The 17911-nt window shown below is 44.9% G+C and overlaps 1 protein-coding gene across 1 annotated transcript; it reads right to left on the bottom strand.

The window, feature by feature from the left end:
- Positions 1–10331: 10331 nt before the first annotated feature.
- On the bottom strand, positions 10332–15340 carry LOC130406179 (transmembrane protein 25). The gene is made up of 8 exons (XM_056611613.1): positions 15245–15340; positions 14418–14783; positions 13552–13845; positions 13051–13179; positions 12837–12870; positions 10828–10937; positions 10580–10687; positions 10332–10405 (listed from the first exon to the last, which is right to left on the bottom strand). The coding sequence occupies exons 1-8, from the start codon at positions 15321–15323 to the stop codon at positions 10332–10334; spliced, it is 1194 nt and encodes a 397-aa protein (XP_056467588.1). The 5' UTR covers positions 15324–15340.
- Positions 15341–17911: the final 2571 nt, after the last annotated feature.

Genomic DNA, 17911 nt, shown 5'->3' with positions numbered 1-17911 from the left:
GTATAGCCTTCATGAATGAATGAAGAAACGTGTGAACATAATTTCCTGCAGCTCAGTTCAGGCAGCCGCCCAGACAACGCACACTTCCCGCTTTGACCACAGCTATAGCCCTAGATAAAGAAATCGACAAAGCAACCCCCGCTCCTACAGTTACCCCGTCAGCAGCTAATTTCTCCTCTTGTGACATGTTGATATAACGTTGGACTATTAACATTACAATCAAACGTACGCTTCCCCGAGAGGTAGACCTATGCCTATATGCTGACAATAATGTGTTATCGAAATTTAACGTAGCCTATTAAGGATACGTTTCAATTAAATGTAGCCTGTAATCCAAGAGGTAGCTTAAATAAATAACAACAAAAATGTTGAGAACGAACCTATTTGCAATATGTTCAATAAGACGTAATCTGGGACAAAATAACGTTAAATGAAACGTTTCCCGAAAGGGAAATATGCCTTAATGACAATAATGTGCTATACGTTGACATTTAACATATTTGGAATACGTTTCAACCAAACATAATCCTAGAGGTAAATGAATGGCAAAAAATAGGTTGACAACGAACGTATTTGCGATATGTTCAATAACACGTATCCACAGCCAAGATACGTTCTTCAGACAAAATACGTTAAATGAAACGTTCCCTGAAAGGGAGATATGCCTTAATGACAATAATGTGCTATACGTTGACATTTAACCTATCTGGGATACTAATCCTAGAGGTTAATAAATGGCAAAACAATAGGCTGACAACGAACGTATTTGCGATATGTTCAATAAAACGTATTCACGGCCAAGATACATTTTTCAGACAAAATACGTTAAATGAAACGTTCCCTGAAAGGAAGATATGCCTTAATGACAATAATGTGCTATACGTTGACATTTAACCTATCTGGGATACGTTTCAACCAAACATAATCCTAGAGGTTAATGAATGGCAAAAAATAGGCTGAGGACGAACGTATTTGCAATACGTTCAATAAAACGTAATCACGGACAAAATACGTTTTATGACAAACGTAATTGAGAATGCCGAATAGTTCTATGGGAACGTAATTTTGACGAGACAGGGTTGCGGTAAGATGGCCGCCAGTGATGACGTTTGACTCCATTGGCCAGCACCGCGGACGAGGCATCTAGTTAACATATATCTATGGTGACAATGGCCTAGTGTGAGTGCGCCCTAACTGTCCCTCCTCCTCACCCCTCCCCTTCCAACGAAGGGGAAGGTTTTTTGTTTTTTTTTAATCTGCCAGCGCTTGTTTTACATTATATTCCTATGGAGCAGAGCGTTTCTGGAAAAAGATGCAGCCGTTTTTTTAAACGCCTCTCCAAGCGTTTTTTTCTGCCACACAGAGCGTTGAAAAAGGTTCAACTTCCAGGAAGAAAACGGCCAACGTCAGGCGTCCTTTGGGCAACTGAACAATCACAAGCGGAACAGTGACACTTCGTCACGAAGGAAACTCTCAACTGTCAAAACAAGAAACAATAGCAGACAAATCACTCGGGAAAGTGCCGTTGGAGCGATTAATAGTTTTAATTACAGAACATGTCGAGATCTACGACATGTCTAATGGGCTCTAGCTATGTAGTAGGCGAGTAACGTCGGGTCTAGATTGGGTTCGTTGCTAGGCGATAGAAAAAACGCTCTCGGCGCTTATAGGCCAAAAAACGCTGCCAGCTTTATTTTTTGTTGAAAAAACGGTCGGCTCAACTTTTCCCTATTTCAAAAAATTAAGGTGGCTGTTTCTATGTGCCAGAGGGTATTTTTACATCAGTTTAAACAATCACAATCAACTATCTCTGTTGTCACCATGATCGCTGTTCATGTTGGAGGAAGTTAACAGCCTTTTTACGTTTCTCAAACACAGCCCCCCTTATAGCATCCATTGTGGTAAACTACATAGACCAATCCTGTTATGTGTATTGATTAGTATATAAGGCGATACAAGCTAATGTTTACTTTCAATGCGGCATGGGTATATAGGTTAATAACTCCAAAAAAATCGTAATATATGCTTGGTATATAGGTTGCTTTTGATAACATGACGGTGTGCAGATGTATTTCAACAGGTTTTTGGATACAAACATTCTCCAAAACACTAACAGCCTATTTCAAGTTATTGAACTGGGAATCGTCCTAAAAATCGAATGTCTCTTAAAAATGGATGTTTAAAGAACTCTGTATATGAACACCGAGACAGACTGATTTTGTCGTTATCACCTTCATCTGCAAACTGCCATTCACAAAACGATTCTACAATTGGATTAAAAGTGATCTCCATTATAATTTAATCCTCCTGAAATAGGATATTTTGGTCAAAGCACTGGCTGCATGAGGCGCGTTTGAGAGTTTTAAGCTTTTGGGACACCTGAAACATAACAACACGGTGTGTGTGTGAATGTGTGGAGCTCGGTCTAAACACCAGTTGATTTTGATAGGCGTGTCCGAGAGAGGGTTAAACGTCACGGACATTTGCATCTCGGACACGTGTATCATTTAACAACACAGTGTGTGGTACATTACATACACAACAGTGCTCTTTATAACTCTCATACAAGACGACGTTACTCAAAATGTATCACAAAATGACTTGTAGCCATCGGGATAACAGGCCCTCCCTCCTAGAAATCGGTGCCCAAAACAAATCTTTTAAATCGTATAGTTTCCATGCTGAAGCAGGGGCTCACTGATACTTTAATTAAGATAGATTGACTCGAAAGAGCATTCTCTCTGCTGTTTTTCCTTTCTTGGCCATGGTACAAACATGGCGGTGCAAAATGGCCACCTCCGGGGACGAGGACCCGCTCTCTATGAGGATATAAAAGGATTATGCTAAGCTAACGAAAACTCAACGTCATATGTTTATGGTATTAATCACTAATTAAAACAGAATAATATGAATAATATATTCCATTTCTGCCAAGTGTGTTCCGTAGATGCCACACAATTCGACACACTTCACCTTTAAAACATGAACTATATAAAGTCTTCTTTGATTCTGTGTAACTGTGTAAGTACTGTATGTGTGTAGCACCCAATGCCAAAAGAGAAGCCTAACGCAAACTAGATGAGGGCTAGATAACTCATTTCTAAGGCATAGGACGTGGAAATGAACCGCCAACAGTAAGGTTACTGATACAGATATGAGCCGAGGGGACTGAAGCCACAAACCGCAGAGTACATCCGCAGTCAACCATTAAGGACTCCACTTTGAGTATCTACGTGGCACGCCTCATAAATGTGGCAGTGACATTCTACAGGTCCCTTTGTATCATCACTCTGCCACGATCATTATGGAAACATTTGGCATTTCTAGGCACATATAGAAAAACACACAGACAACACAGCAGAACGCAAATGTTCCTCATCATGTCCGTGTTTTTTTGTGGGACTGCAGAGAAAATAGACAATGTATGAAAAATGGGACGGTGAAAAAGGGTTAAATGACGATAGAGCAGCGATACTCTCCTTCAGACTCTACTTAGTCTGAAGGAAAAGCTTTAAACTCATCAAATAAAATGAGCTGGGGGGCATAACTCAGTCCCAACCCAGAGTGACCGGTATATAGATCCATGTATGTTCTTCCCATGCATTTGCATGTGTCTGTGTGTGTGGTTAATGTGCGTCTTCCAAGTGTATGCGGGTCTGCACGTGTGTGTAAGAGGGAGATTCATCATAGGTTGTATGAGAGTAGGAGACCGAGACAGTCTGACTTGTATCTCAGCAGTAGTTAAGTAAGAATACCCCCACACATAGAGGTCTCCTTTGTGCTTTATGATTTTGCGTCTGTGTGGGTGTATCTGTGCGTATTCATGTGTGTGTGTGCGTGTGTGTGTGTGCGTGCATGTGTGTGTTTGTGTGTCTGCATGCATGTGTGTGTGCTTGTGTGTGAGCGCTGCTGTTTGATCTCGGCTCCTTTAGGAAACCGCAGCCTGCATCTGTTGCGGCAGCGAGCGAGTAGAAAATGGCTGTGAGATTACACCCGCCTTGATCATATTCTCATATCTAACAGACTATCTGACAAGCAAAAGACACTTTATTCTATACTCTATTTTGTACCCCCCCCCCCCCCCAGTAATGTCTTGGTTCTCCTCTCTCCTACCTGCCTCCCTTATTCTATACTCCTCACTGACTCCCTCAACTCTGTTCAAGGTCTTCGATGTAACACAACGAAGAAGACAATGTCGCAAGAGGAGAAAAACAATGACCGGCGTTAAAAATTACAACAATCAGACACAAGGCGAAACACAGCTATACTGAGGTTTCACAATACAACGTTATGGGTGTTTGGTATACATTTTAATTCTTAAAAATTGTCTTCATGTCATGTTTGCATTGCAACACAAATCTACGGGCAAAGGCATACATTTGACATCAAAGGCCATGACAGAGCATCCACAGAGCATAAACGACATACACTACCGTTCAAAAGTCTGGGTTCACTCACAAATGTCCTTATTTTTTAAAGGAAAGCACTGTTTTTTTCAATGAAGATAACATTAAATTAATCAGAAATACACTCTAGACAATGTGGTAAATCAATATTCTAGCTGGAATCGGCTGATTTATAATTTAATATCTACATAGGTGTACAGAGGCACATTTCCAACAACCATCACTCCTGTGTTCTATTGGTTAATTTTTTAGCTAATCGTTTTAAAAGGCTAATTGATGATAAGGAAACCCTTGTGCAATTATGTTAAAACAGCTGTGTTTTCATGGAAAACATGACATTTTCTGGGTGACTCCAAACTTTCGAACGGTAGTGTAGATTTGACCCACACCCGATGGACTGACAGGGAGACACAGCGAAGTGCAGATTACGTTTGTGAGGAGGATTCCTAAAATCGTGGCCGTGCCAGGGGTATTGTGCTGTGTAGGGGGCAGACTTTCAAAAAACAGGTGCAGGCGGACTCTGGATCCAAGCTGCCCAGATGAGAGTGTGAAAGCATTAAGAGAGCAGAGGGACCCCAAAGTGCTCCTCCAGGTTCTTGGTGCCCGGCCCGTGCGGCTGCGTGCCGGGCCCCGGGCCCCCAGCAGGCCGACTCCTCTTCAGCCTCACCGGGGGACACGGTGTTCCCCTGGTACGCTCTCATCTCCGAGCGGCGAGCACATCATACGTGTCTTTGGACCGCCTCGTGTTGAGATCCTGGAGGAGGAGGAAGGAAAGACAGAATGGGAATAAAGAGAGAAGGAAGGAGGGAAAATATGAAAAGATAATGACAGAGAAAAAGTAAGAAGAAGAAAGGAGTGATGGTGAGTTATCTCTGAGGCTCGGGCGTCGACGTGTGCGTTGTGTGACGGACTAATGGGGGCCATTACACACTCAGTGACCAACCTGATAAATGCCGTTGTCGACCCTGGGCCGCGGGTTGGCTGGGAAGAGGTGCTGTCGATCAGAGCCTACGGAGACACAACCAGGTAGTGGCTCAAGCAAGAGCCAAAGAGATCAGATGAAAAAGAGAGTCTCTCAAATGTCCTGCAATAATAAATTCTAGAGATCAATAACAAAATGATATTTTAGCTTGACCCTAGCTTTTAAAATAAATTATATATTTACACTACTGTTCAAAAGTTTGGGGTCACTTAGGAATGTCCTTATTTTTTAAAGAAAAGCACAGTTTTTTTTAAATGACTATAGCATTAAATAGAAATAGAAACAGTTTCTGCATTGTTATTGTGGTAAATGACTATTCTACCACGAAACGGCAGATTTTTTACGAAATATCTAAATAGGTGTGCAGATGCCCATTTCCAGAAACCATCACTCCTGTGTTCTGATGTTACATTGCTTAGCTTCAGGGTTTTAAATTGATAATTAGAAAACCCTTGTGCAATTATGTTAGCACAGCTGAAAACTTGAATAAAAGTGTGAGTTTTCATCGAAAACATGAAATTATCTGGGCGACCCAAAACTTGATCATTATTTAACACCAATATACAATAGCAGGGACATTTGGGAAATAACGACGTCGAGCCACAGCGACGCCCTTCCTCCAAGACTACTGAGACCTTAACAGTAACAGAAACAACACAGGGAACCAGAACAGGTAGAGAGAAGGAACTGGTGGGTGGTACTTTGACTGTCAGCGGTACGCGACGGCATCTGGGCATGAGAGGCGACCAGATAGACGGCCACTCCGATCAGGGCGGTGGACACGAGGTTCCCCACAGCGAGGCCAGCTATCGACCACAAGTCCATCTCTATGCAGTTATCACAGGCTGCAAGCACAACACACACACACACACACACACACACACACACACACACACACACACACACACACACACACACACACACACACACACACACACACACACACACACACTCACAGATATAGACACATGCAAACTTCGCTGCCTCCATTGTTTAATCAAACATATGTATTTGACATTATCTACATAACAATATATAAGTAGAACTCAGAACTTACTCCGAATTTTGATAAAGATTTTCTCGCCGCAGTTTAGCTCCTCTGCTCTATCCTCGTACAATAAATCCTGCATTGATTCATTGCATTTCAGCTGGCCTGAACTGTCAATCACAACTTCGGCTGGAAAAGAGGAAGGAGGATATCAAATGAAATGATTAAAATCATCTGTAATTTTATTACGGTTTTCACTCTATGTAAATGAAATATGTATGTCAGTATGTTTATTGTTAGAGATAACCAAGCTACATAGTTTGTTCACATTTTCAATAATATCCCTCTATGGCCTATCTAAGTGATAGGCTACAGAGAAGTAGGCTGCCCTATACAAACACAGACCAATGATACCATAGAGACTGCAGATGCATGAATCAAATATATTCACCATCTCACAAGCCAATTGTGAGATTGTGATGGTAGAAGGAAAACAGTCAGTGTTTAACTTTTAATACATTTTTATGGCCTTCCAACTGCCTTCGTTGACCAGTAGCATAGGGCTGCAGGCAGGTCACATTGAGACCTGGTTCGCTACAAGGCATTTGCCAATGTGTTAAGCCCAATTAAAATAAGACAGCGAACATTACCTTCAGTGATCCAGAACAGCAGCAGACATATGAGCAGTCGCATGGTGAGCATCGGTCTAGTGGACAGAGAGGAAGTCCCTCTGTAAACACACACACACACACACACACACACCCGGTACGAACATTACACAGGCTGCCATTTTATTCTGTCAATCAACCATAGAATAGTAATCAGTTAGAATGGAGCATTATGTTTTAGGATTTATCATGAAGATACGAACAGGCTTTGGACATCTTTGAAGTCTTTTTTGAAATTACTTGTATTTGTAGAACCAATAGATCCTGATCCTCTGATATTAAAACAATGACAATGATTGCGTGAGGACTTTCTGTTTGGCCCTCTGGGGTCAAAATAAATATTGAGTATTAAGTATATATTAAGTATTATTTAGCATGCTGTGCTTTATAGCATCATGATTTAAAAACAAGAAACAAATGGGTAAGACAAAAGGAAAATAACAATGGCTGACCTGAAAAGACAACTTCCTAGTGGCGTTCTTGTTGTGAATAACTCCCTCGCTCTTCCGCACTCTCAGCCTCTGCGTCTCTCTGCCTTAAGGAGGCGTGGTGGTGTGTGTGTCGTTGTGTGAGCCCACAACGCAATACGTGTGGGGGACGTGTGTGAGCCCACAATGCACTACGACACAACACAATGTATAGAGTCTATTTACGTTTAGTACAATCAAGACGGCCTTTATAGCATGAAGCAGGGTTTAGAGTTGAATGAGTAGGGAGCAGTGTGTTCTTTAAAGAGCGTAAATCATGACATCAGAAACACCACAATCTCTTATATCTCTTGACGCATTATTTCAACCTTCAGCGACTTTATAAAGATATTTTAGATAGTTAATATAAGCCCTTTAATAATGATTCAACATTACAGAACATCTGTAAATTGCTGTCTTCAACATCACAAAACAGCAGTTGGAGTTTATTAGATGCAAAACATTTAAAACTAAAACCATTCGGGATGGGTGGACTGTTGATTGACGGATCCTTCGAGAAGCCAGTTGCAGTGAGCCGGCATATGATTAACAACAGATGAACACACACACGTGTTCTAGGATGTAAAGCTGGTAAAACACACAGCACTCCTCTAGCAGTGAGTGTTCCCAGCGAGAGGCTTCATCAGAGACCCCTGCAGCGCACTGAGACGAGACACACACCGCATCCTGCCGACAGCAACCCAATCCACAGCAGGCGGTGACCTACAGCAAACACCTGCCACATCACACACACACACACACACACACACACACACACACACACACACACACACACACACACACACACACACACACACACACACAGTGTCTCACTCCCACAAACCAAACATACACACACCGTGTCTCTCTCTCTCTCTCACACACACACACACACACACACACACAGTCTCACTCACTACACCACTCAGTGTCTCACTCACACACCACTAACAGTGTCTCACTCACTCACCACACACACACATGCACACCAGTGTCACTCACACACAAACAGTGCTTAATTTACTAACTCTCACACACATACATATACATACAAATGTGTGCATGCACAGTACACACACAAGCATGCACACACTAACACACACACAAACAATTTTATGTGCGAGCCCACATGCACAATCATAAAAAATGTAGGCCTTAATGCAGACATTTATCTACAAAAAGTCCATGCAGATACACATATACGCGGAAACTAATACACACACACACACACACACACACACACACACACACACACACACACACACACACACACACACACACACACACACACACACACACACACACACACACACGTTAATTTGTACATCTCAATGCTTCATGTGTCATTCATTCTCTCCCTCCCCTCCAGCTAGCAGTATAAAAATGCCACTCTTATTCAACGTCACCCCTGTCAATCGACCTAGAGACCGTCACGCGCGGTGCTCAACACAGCGAGAACAATGCCGCCTGCCACCACGACCCTCTCGCTAGAACACACACACACACACACACACACACACACACACACACACACACACACACACACACACACACACACACACACACACACACACACACACACACACACACACACACACACACACACACACACACACACACACACACACACTAAACCTACACCATGTCGTCTTCAGTAGGCAAGTTGTGAAACGTGTCAGCCTCCATTATTTCTCTGTCCGTTAATATCATGGCTGTTTTAGAAAATATATGCACGTGAGCGCCCTCTGGTGACCGTCATTAAGAACACAACGGAAGCAATTATTCACTATTGACATATATTGATCCAATATATAATCTTTTTTTTTACAGATATACATATAGATACAAATATACAGTACTTGTAATGCTACATGTCCATACATTTAAATAGATACTAGACTCATCTTAGTACCATTTTAAGGGGTAACATTCATTTTGGTTGAACTTTAAAATCTCTAATCTATCTCATGAACAACAAACAAAGCAGAGCATTCAGATCATAGAAAACAACATGGAGGCATTCCAAAGAATGATGAGTGTGACAGCAGTATCTTGACATACGTTACAGGCTGACCGGGTTTGGTTTATTATTGGATTACAGGGGTTTAGTTTCCCACCTGATATTGAACGACAATGAAAGTATCCTAAATTTAAACCACACTATTTATATGTTAACATTACATGCATGTGTCCGAGAGGTTTCAGATTGGACTAAAATTGTTCTCTTGAGGAAGGATGGAAATATCCCATCGTCTCCCTCTGGTCACTTGGGGTCCAGCACGTTGATGACAGAAGACTGGTTGAACAGTTGACTGGCAGTTTGTCTGAGCTGCTCTCATTGGACGGCTGCACTGTCAATGCGTATTGCTGTTGGCTATTTCAAAGTTATTATTGTCCTGATATGTGTGTGTGTGTGTGTCTGTGTGTGTGTGTGTGTGTTTGTGTTTGAGTATGGGTTGGGATATGTGCACACAAATGTGTGGTTGTCTGTGTGTGTGTGTGTGTGTGTGTGTGTGTGTGTGTGTGTGTGTGTGTGTGTGTGTGTGTGTGTGTGTGTGTGTGTGTGTGTGTGTGTGTGCATTTGTACGGAACGGTGCATGTGTGCGTGTGCACAAGTGTGGTTATATGTGTGTTTGTGTGTGTGTGTGTGTGTGTGTGTGTGTGTGTGTGTGTGTGTGTGTGTGTGTGTGTGTGTGTGTGTGTGTGTGTGTGTGTGAATGCACTTGTGCCTGTGTGTGCGCATGCGTGTTTGTGTGTGCGCACGCGTATGTGTGTGTGTATGTATGCGTGTATGTGTGTGCGTCTACAGGTGTGCGTATGTCAGAGCCAGATCTCCTCACTGCTTGTGCTGTTGACCTTATAGATGTAGCCCACCATCGGGTACCTGGAGAAACCTGCGGAGAAAGGCAAAAGAGCACAGCGTGAACCCCAGGAGGAGACGAGACGCTACGCACTGCGATGCACAACAGGGGGTCAAACACCGGCGGCCTCCCTCCTGGGTCACACAGGACCCTCGGCTGGTTCAAGGTGAAGGCGTGACGGTGTATTGAACAGTGCTCCGCTCTGACCTCGAGCGGCGTAGGCTGCGGTCAGGTCGTCGTCCTCCCCCCCGACCGGCCACCTCCTCTCCTCCCCCAGGCTCCTCCGCTTGGCGGCCTCGCGCGCCGCCTCCCGGGCTGCAGGGGGAGCAGGAGGGGGTCCAAAGAGGGAGCAGGAGGTGAGGCGTGTGGTGGTGGTCTGTGAGATGACGGGGGGATTTGATGTGATGCGGTGGGCGTGAGTGTGTGAGTGTGTGAGTGTGTGAGGGGAGGCTCACCACGACGCAGCGTGCAGAGGTCGTTGAGCTGCATGTTGGAGGGTAGGGACATGTTCTCCCTGGGAAGATGGGCCTTGTCCACCTTCTCCGTCTTCAGTATGGCTGAGGTGCTGCGGGTGAAAAGAGCAGGACTAGAAGTCAATGTGAGCTGTCCCCCGACAGGGCTTAATGGACGGTGTTAGTCCTAGTATAGCCGATTATAGCACGAGTAAGTGCACTATTGATGGTTTAGAGTGGTTTGGGGTGGCAGCTTGTCTTTAGAGCTAGGGTAGGCCTTTTGGAGAAAACCGCCAGAGTAAGCACGATTTTGAAAGACTCCGACCGAAAAAATGCCAGCCCTCCCTTCAGACCTTCCTCCAAATCCCTTAAACACATGATTCACTCACTAGCTTCAGCAATAAGTCTGCCTGGCCTTGTGCAAGATTCTGGTCAGCACAATGAGTGCACGGGCCGGGTAGGTGCTACGTAATCACATTGATTTTTTCACCATCGAGGTTCAAACTGGGGGTCTAGAGGTTATACTGGCGGTCTAGAGGTTAGACTGAGGGTCTAGAGGTTAGACTGGCAGTCAAGAGGTTAGACTGAGGGTCTAGAGGTTATACTGGCGGTCTAGAGGTTAGACTGAGGGTCTAGAGGTTAGACTGGGGCTCTAGAGGGGTCTAGGTGTTAGACTGGAAGTCTAGAGGTTAGACTGGGGATCAAGAGGTAACAGTGGGGGTCTCGAGGTAGACTGGGGGGACAAGAGGTTAGACTGAGGGTCTAGAGGTTAGGCTGGAGGTCTAGAGGTAGACTTGGGGTCTAGAGGTTAGACTGAGGGTCTAGAGGTTAGACTGGAGGTCAAGAGGTTAGACCGGGGGTCTAGAGGGGTCTAGAGGCTTAGACTGGAGGTCTAGAGGTTAGACTGGAGGTCAGGAGGTTAAACTGGGATCTAGAGGTTAGACTGGAGGTCTAGAGGGGTCTAGAGGTTAGACTGGGGGTCTAAAGATAGACGTGGGGTATAGAGGTTAGACCGGGGTTCCAGAGGTTTAAACCTAAGAGAGATAATCCATTGATAACCAAAGGGACTCGAAGCTCACGTGGGTTGCGAGGTTGAGGAGGACAGAAAACATGCGCAAGACGAACTAAGCACAACATTATATTTGGAGACAAACACAATTATTATTTTTTATAGTGAGGAAGAGTCCTTTAATGTAAGTTAATCAGCGAATGTATATGTGTTTATAATTTGAAAATTATAACTGTCTCCATCTTTCCAACACAACTCCAAGATGAAACCCTGTTCTAGACAGCTCTGGTCATGGTGAGACTAGTGAACCTTAACACACAGGCAAAATCCAAAACAAACTTTTTGACCCGGAATGGAAATTTCGAACATACTGTAGCATCATAGTCAGGGAATCCAGTATTTAGACCTAGCATGTTTCCTTAATCTCTGATGACATATCATGGTGTTTCTAGGATTTGTCAATGTGTTACACAATGCACCTTGAAGAATACAAAATATCCCACAATTGGAGTTACATTAAAGGTCCCATGGCATGCTACTTTATGGATGCTTTAGTATAGATATTAGTAGGCCCCAAACACAGTATTTGAAGACGATCCCGAATTTCGGCCGTGGTGCAAAATTACAGCCACTACGAGCCAGTCACACATTGAGCGGGCAACATTTTCTGGGCGGGCAAGGCAGGGAGAGGGGAGGAGCTTAGATCCTTTATGACGAAATATGGGACCACATTCCAAATCAGCGCGCATGACCCTCCGTTTATTCAAAGGCGAGCAGACCACCGAGTGCTCGTTCTACACCAAGCGCAAGTTTTAGCCACTGAGACCATAGGCAGGCTAGGCCCTAGGGGAACTCATATTTCTGTTAGAAAACCTCATAAAGTGAGATTTTCATGCCATGGGACCTTTAAAACGATGGAACCAAGAGTGCTAAAGCATAGTAACACACCGAAAATACACAATTGTTATGAGCACCACTTAATCAGAGTTGGAGAGTCCTTTACCTCTTTTTGGTCATGAGGATCTCCACTGGCTCGTCTGAAACATGAACATTATGCAATAGCACAACAACACAATATTTTGTATAATCAATATCATGAAGTGGCTCAAAATTACAAAAGAGGAACACGCTTACGTGGACCCACATACACGTACACACACACACATGCACACAAACAAACACATAGAAACTCTCGCAATATAATGCCCCAGTCTTACCAATGGCCTTGCTGTTCTTTTGCATGAGACAAAGCACTATGAGGCTCAGTATGAGGAGAGCCATGAAGGCCATAGCCCCACCTGTGACTATACCCAGCATGGGCACCTCCACACGGGACTGCAGGAACTCTAGAGACAGAGAGAGAGAGAGAGAGAGAGAGAGAGAGAGAGAGAGAGAGAGAGAGAGAGAGAGGGAGAAAGAGACAGAGAGAGAGTGAGAGAGAGACAGAGCGGGAGAGCATTTTCAAATATGTTCAACTGAATTTGTCAGAGGGAGATGGCCGAAGAGATAGAAGGAAAGTATATGCCAATAATAAAAAATATCAGAACGGATAAATATAAAATAAAGTAAATGACTTGGAAATTAACATTTTTGAAGTTGACGCTCCAAATGCACTCGATGCACTTGGCGATACAACCAGCCCATCTCGGTCTCACATTACGATAGACTGAAACTGCCTTTGATTTGGCGACCACCGCAGAGTGGACACGCACTCTGACCTGCTAGGGTGAGGTTGCTCTGGGCCGTGCCCACGCTGTTGCTTGCGTTCATCGAGACGTTCCCCGACAGGCTGCTGAGTGTGACCTTCAGCGTGTGATTGGCCAGCCAGGGGTAGCTGCGAGCGTCCAGGACGAGGAGGTCGGAGGTGTTGGCCACCATCTGGCCTGACTGGTCCACGAAGGTGAGGGTGGCGGGGGGGTTGGATCGTACCAGGGCGAAGAGGACCAGGGAGAGGTCCGAAGGGTCGGAGGTCTCACTGTAGTGAGCTTTGACTCTTAGGATCTCTGGCTGGACTGGGGGAGAGAGGGAGAGGGAGAGAGGGAGAGAGTGAGAGAGGGAGAGAGTGAGAGGGTGAGAGAGTGAGAGAGTGAGAGAGTGAGAGAGAGAGAGAGAGAGAGAGAGAGAGAGAGTGAGAGAGAGAGAGAGAGAGAGAGAGAGAGAGAGAGAGAGAGAGAGAGAGAGAGAGAGAGAGAGAAAGAGAGAGGGAGAGGGAGAAAGGGCGATTGAAAGAGAGGGAAAGAGAGATAGAGGGAGAGGGAGAAGGAGAAGGAGGGAGAGAGAAATCAATGGAGAGGCGCTGTGGAAAATACTAAGATAATGGAGATTGATGGAGGGCGTGGCGTTACGTGTGAGCGAGAGAGTGAAATGGAAAACCAAGTATGATTCCTGGCAACTAAAATAAAACGATAGAACACTACATACTAACACTAATCCAGATAAACAAAATCATGCCTCAATTTCTAATTTTAGTAATTCTTCAGTCACTGGAACCATATATAACATAACAGTCCTGTGGGTGATTCCTGTGCTTTGATGCATGAGGCGGTGTCCACATGCTGCCCACTCTGCTCCCCGGCGAACTCACACTGCACGTTGAGCGTGACCGTGGCGTTGTAGCTCTCCCCTGTGTGCGGGTTGGCCGCCGTACACACCAGCTCGCGGTCCCACTTCCTGGCGCGCAGGACGAAGGTGCTGTTGTGATACGAGCGCGAGACGGGCCTCAGGACCACGCGCGACCCCTCCTGCAGGGGCGGGGTCAGCGCTGGGCGGCCGTGCCCGTGCTCTTGGCCCGGGTCGTTCTGCTGTCGGCCGTTGAGGTACCAGGTCAGCAGGGGGGGCGCGTGGGGGTCCCAGCCGTCGGAGTGGCATTTGAACCGGTGCGTGATGTTCTCCTGCAGCGTGATGGTCGACCGGTGCCGTCCGTCGATTTTTGGGGCGGGTTCGATGGCGCCTTTTGATGGTACAGGTACGTCGTGATGAGCATCTTTGAACTGTGTTATTTGATTAATAGTTCCTGGTTCCCTTCCCGGCACTACACTGTGTTCCAGCCCACTGCTCCCAGCCCGTTATGTTGGGTTGAAGGCAGAGGCTGAATTTCCCCAATGGGAATCACCAGAAGATATCTCCTTCTTCTTCTTCTACCTCTTATTCTAGAACATTTCCCATCTGCCATCTCCTCCCTCAGTTAGATAAGTCATATCACTCTGTCTAGTTATGGTATTGGTTAAATAAACCAGATCTGGTCATCTATTTTGCATTAGAGCATTGAGTGGAACATCAGAGTCGCATATTCATGGCTGTGATAACAGAGGGCTGCTGTGAAAGCTGAGTGTTTCCTGTCAGCCGTAGAAGCAGGAGGGGAGGTTTCTGATGATACTCGGACTAAGAGACAACGCAACAGAGACGGCTCACCTGTTCTGGACCAGGAGAGTGTGTGAAACAGCAGGACCGCCGTCACTGGACCCCACCAGTGAGGACTCACACACTCCATACCAGCACGCAAACACCTATCTGCTGCAAAATGAATATGAAGAGGATGTTCTTATTAACATTTAATGTTAATAACATTTTCACTACATAATTCGACATTGTATTGACACATAGTTTTGAAACTGAGAAAATGTGAATGCAAAAACGTATATTTGACATGCTGATGCGGCGCCGGTAACTACATTATTGCAGAGATAATACATATTAAAGTAATTTCTGGATCTAGAGATACAATCATATCAAAACTTGAATGTCAACAGAGGAGGATACGAGGATGGAAAACACAGGAGACATTAACAAAATCTTCGAAACCAAGTAACTTGGCAGTTATTCATTCCTCTGACTACATTCCAAAAGGCAACAGACCTGTTTGTATCAGCAGTTCATTTACACTCACAAAGTACACACAGGAAAACACACACGCGCGCGCACACACACACACACACACACACACACACACACACACACACACACACACACACACACACACACACACACACACACACACACACAAAACAATAATTTCTGACAACCAGGTCACATCGTCAATGTGTCAGCACGTCCGAACGAAAGCAGGAAATGCATCATCATGCATAATGCAATATAACAAACCTTCCCCAACAAACTCTTCAACGCACACCATCACTACCCCCCCACCGCCCCCCCCGGCTGACTCGAACATCCACACGGGCACAGATGAAATGGACACAGGATTGCTCACAATTTGTGGGGGATTGAAATAGCCTGCACAGGCATGAGCGTAATGGAGTAATAACCTATAATGCTCGGAAAGACATTAACAGATACTGCATTACACACACACACACACACACACACACACACACACACACACACACACACACACACACACACACACACACACACACACACACACACACACACACACACACACACACACACGCACACACATGTCCTTGCAGCACTGCATGCAGGCGATTTCATCCAGACACATGCACCAAACGGAAGCGGCAAAGCCTCCTGATACACACTCTTCAAGGCGTCAGTGGGTCTGCGAGCATTACCTGGGCCCAGTGTGCAGATGTTGTTGTGGCTGTTCAGCCTGCAATGGCTCCATGGCAGCGGAGGAGGAGGAGGAGATAGGAGAGGAGAGGAAACACAGAGAAGGGGACGACTACGCAGCGATGAGAGGCATCCCCCCCCCGCCCCCCGCTTTTACTCAGCCCACGCTCCGACCTTAAAAGAAACACACGCGCACAGACACACATTTATACACGCGCAGGCACATGGGCACAACAACCCACGTAGAAATAGACATGCATATGGGAGCCGTGTGAAGGCTGCAGCCGCAACCAATCACTGGCCTGGATCCCTTCAGCTGTAGGAGGGAGGGAGGGGGGAGAGGAGGAAGGGGAGGAAGGGAAGAAAGGTGAAATCCCGGGAAAACAGGGACAATAAACACCACGGATGGGAAGATACAAGAGTGCAGGGTGAGAATAATATATATTAAGAGAGAGACAGAGAGAGAGAGAGAGAGAGAGAGAGAGAGAGAGAGAGAGAGAGAGAGAGAGAGAGAGAGAGCAGTTGTCGGGTGCAGAGTCATGAGCATGTTTGGAGGGGTGGGAAGGAGGGAGGGAGAGATGGAGGGGATGCGGGAGGGAGAGAGGGGGGAGGGAGGGAGAGGAAGAGGGGTTGAGGGATGGAGAGGAGGAGGGGGGTGAGGGAGGGAGGGAAGGAAGAGAGTAGAGCGGGTACTCAAGAGCACAAATGAACATGACCCTTTCTCTCTGTGCTAGAGAGAAAGGGATTGGGAAATGAACAGATAACAGGTCTACACAATAATTACCCCTGATCAGTGGAAGCCCTATACTGGTGCACTTTGCTCTTGGTGGTGGAGCTAAGCTACGCAGCAAAGAAGACGTACAAAGGCATTTCATTACTTTTTCACGGTGAATAAAGCGTTCTCTTGTGTTCTTTCCCCTCTCACTACATTGACAAACATCACTTGACAGTGTCAATTTATACTGTTATAGTCGCAAATTCTTATATATTTTATATTTGAACACTTTCAACTCTTTCAGTGTTCCCTTCAATTTCAGCAAATTTCTGGTCACTGCCTTGTCATTACTCTCAGCCTGCTTGCGGTGTCTAAGCTCCATTGGTTTGGACTGACTGATCTGTTAACCAGGGTCTCTCTCTGCAGTGCAGCTGTGCAGACAGACAGAAGCAGTGGCATCCAGAACACTGCAGAGGAGAGCACTGATACAAGAGGGAATGTTAGTGTACAAGAGATGAAGAGAAATAACTTAAGAATGCTTTTTTGGGAAGAATATATCTTGTAGAACTACAATTATATAAAATTATATATATATATATATATATATATATATATCTTCATCTCTCTCTCTATATATATATATATATATATATATATATATATATATATATATATATATATATATATATATAAATTAATATTATTGACATTTACATTTTCTGCTGATTTCAAACAATTTGACACTTTCTAGAAACATGTAATAACCACTTTTATTTGTCCTCAGAGTTCAATACTAATAAAATTCTCCCAAAAAACAGCCGCCACGTACCACC

This window comes from Gadus chalcogrammus, chromosome 16 (genome assembly GCF_026213295.1).
Source record: "Gadus chalcogrammus isolate NIFS_2021 chromosome 16, NIFS_Gcha_1.0, whole genome shotgun sequence".
NCBI lineage: Eukaryota > Metazoa > Chordata > Actinopteri > Gadiformes > Gadidae > Gadus > Gadus chalcogrammus.
The sequence above is the reverse complement of the archived record's forward strand: the minus strand, read 5'-3'. Positions and strand labels throughout refer to the sequence as shown.

Coding starts and splice junctions, on each gene's coding strand:
- LOC130406179 (XM_056611613.1), bottom strand. CDS start 15,323: ATGGAGTGTGTGAGTCCTCACTGGTGGGGTCCAGTGACGGCGGTCCTG. Junction 13,180..13,551: donor GAGCAACCTCACCCTAGCAG/GTCAGAGTGCGT, acceptor CTCTGTCTCTAG/AGTTCCTGCAGTCCCGTGTG. Junction 10,938..12,836: donor ATCCTCATGACCAAAAAGAG/GTAAAGGACTCT, acceptor TTTCACCCGCAG/CACCTCAGCCATACTGAAGA.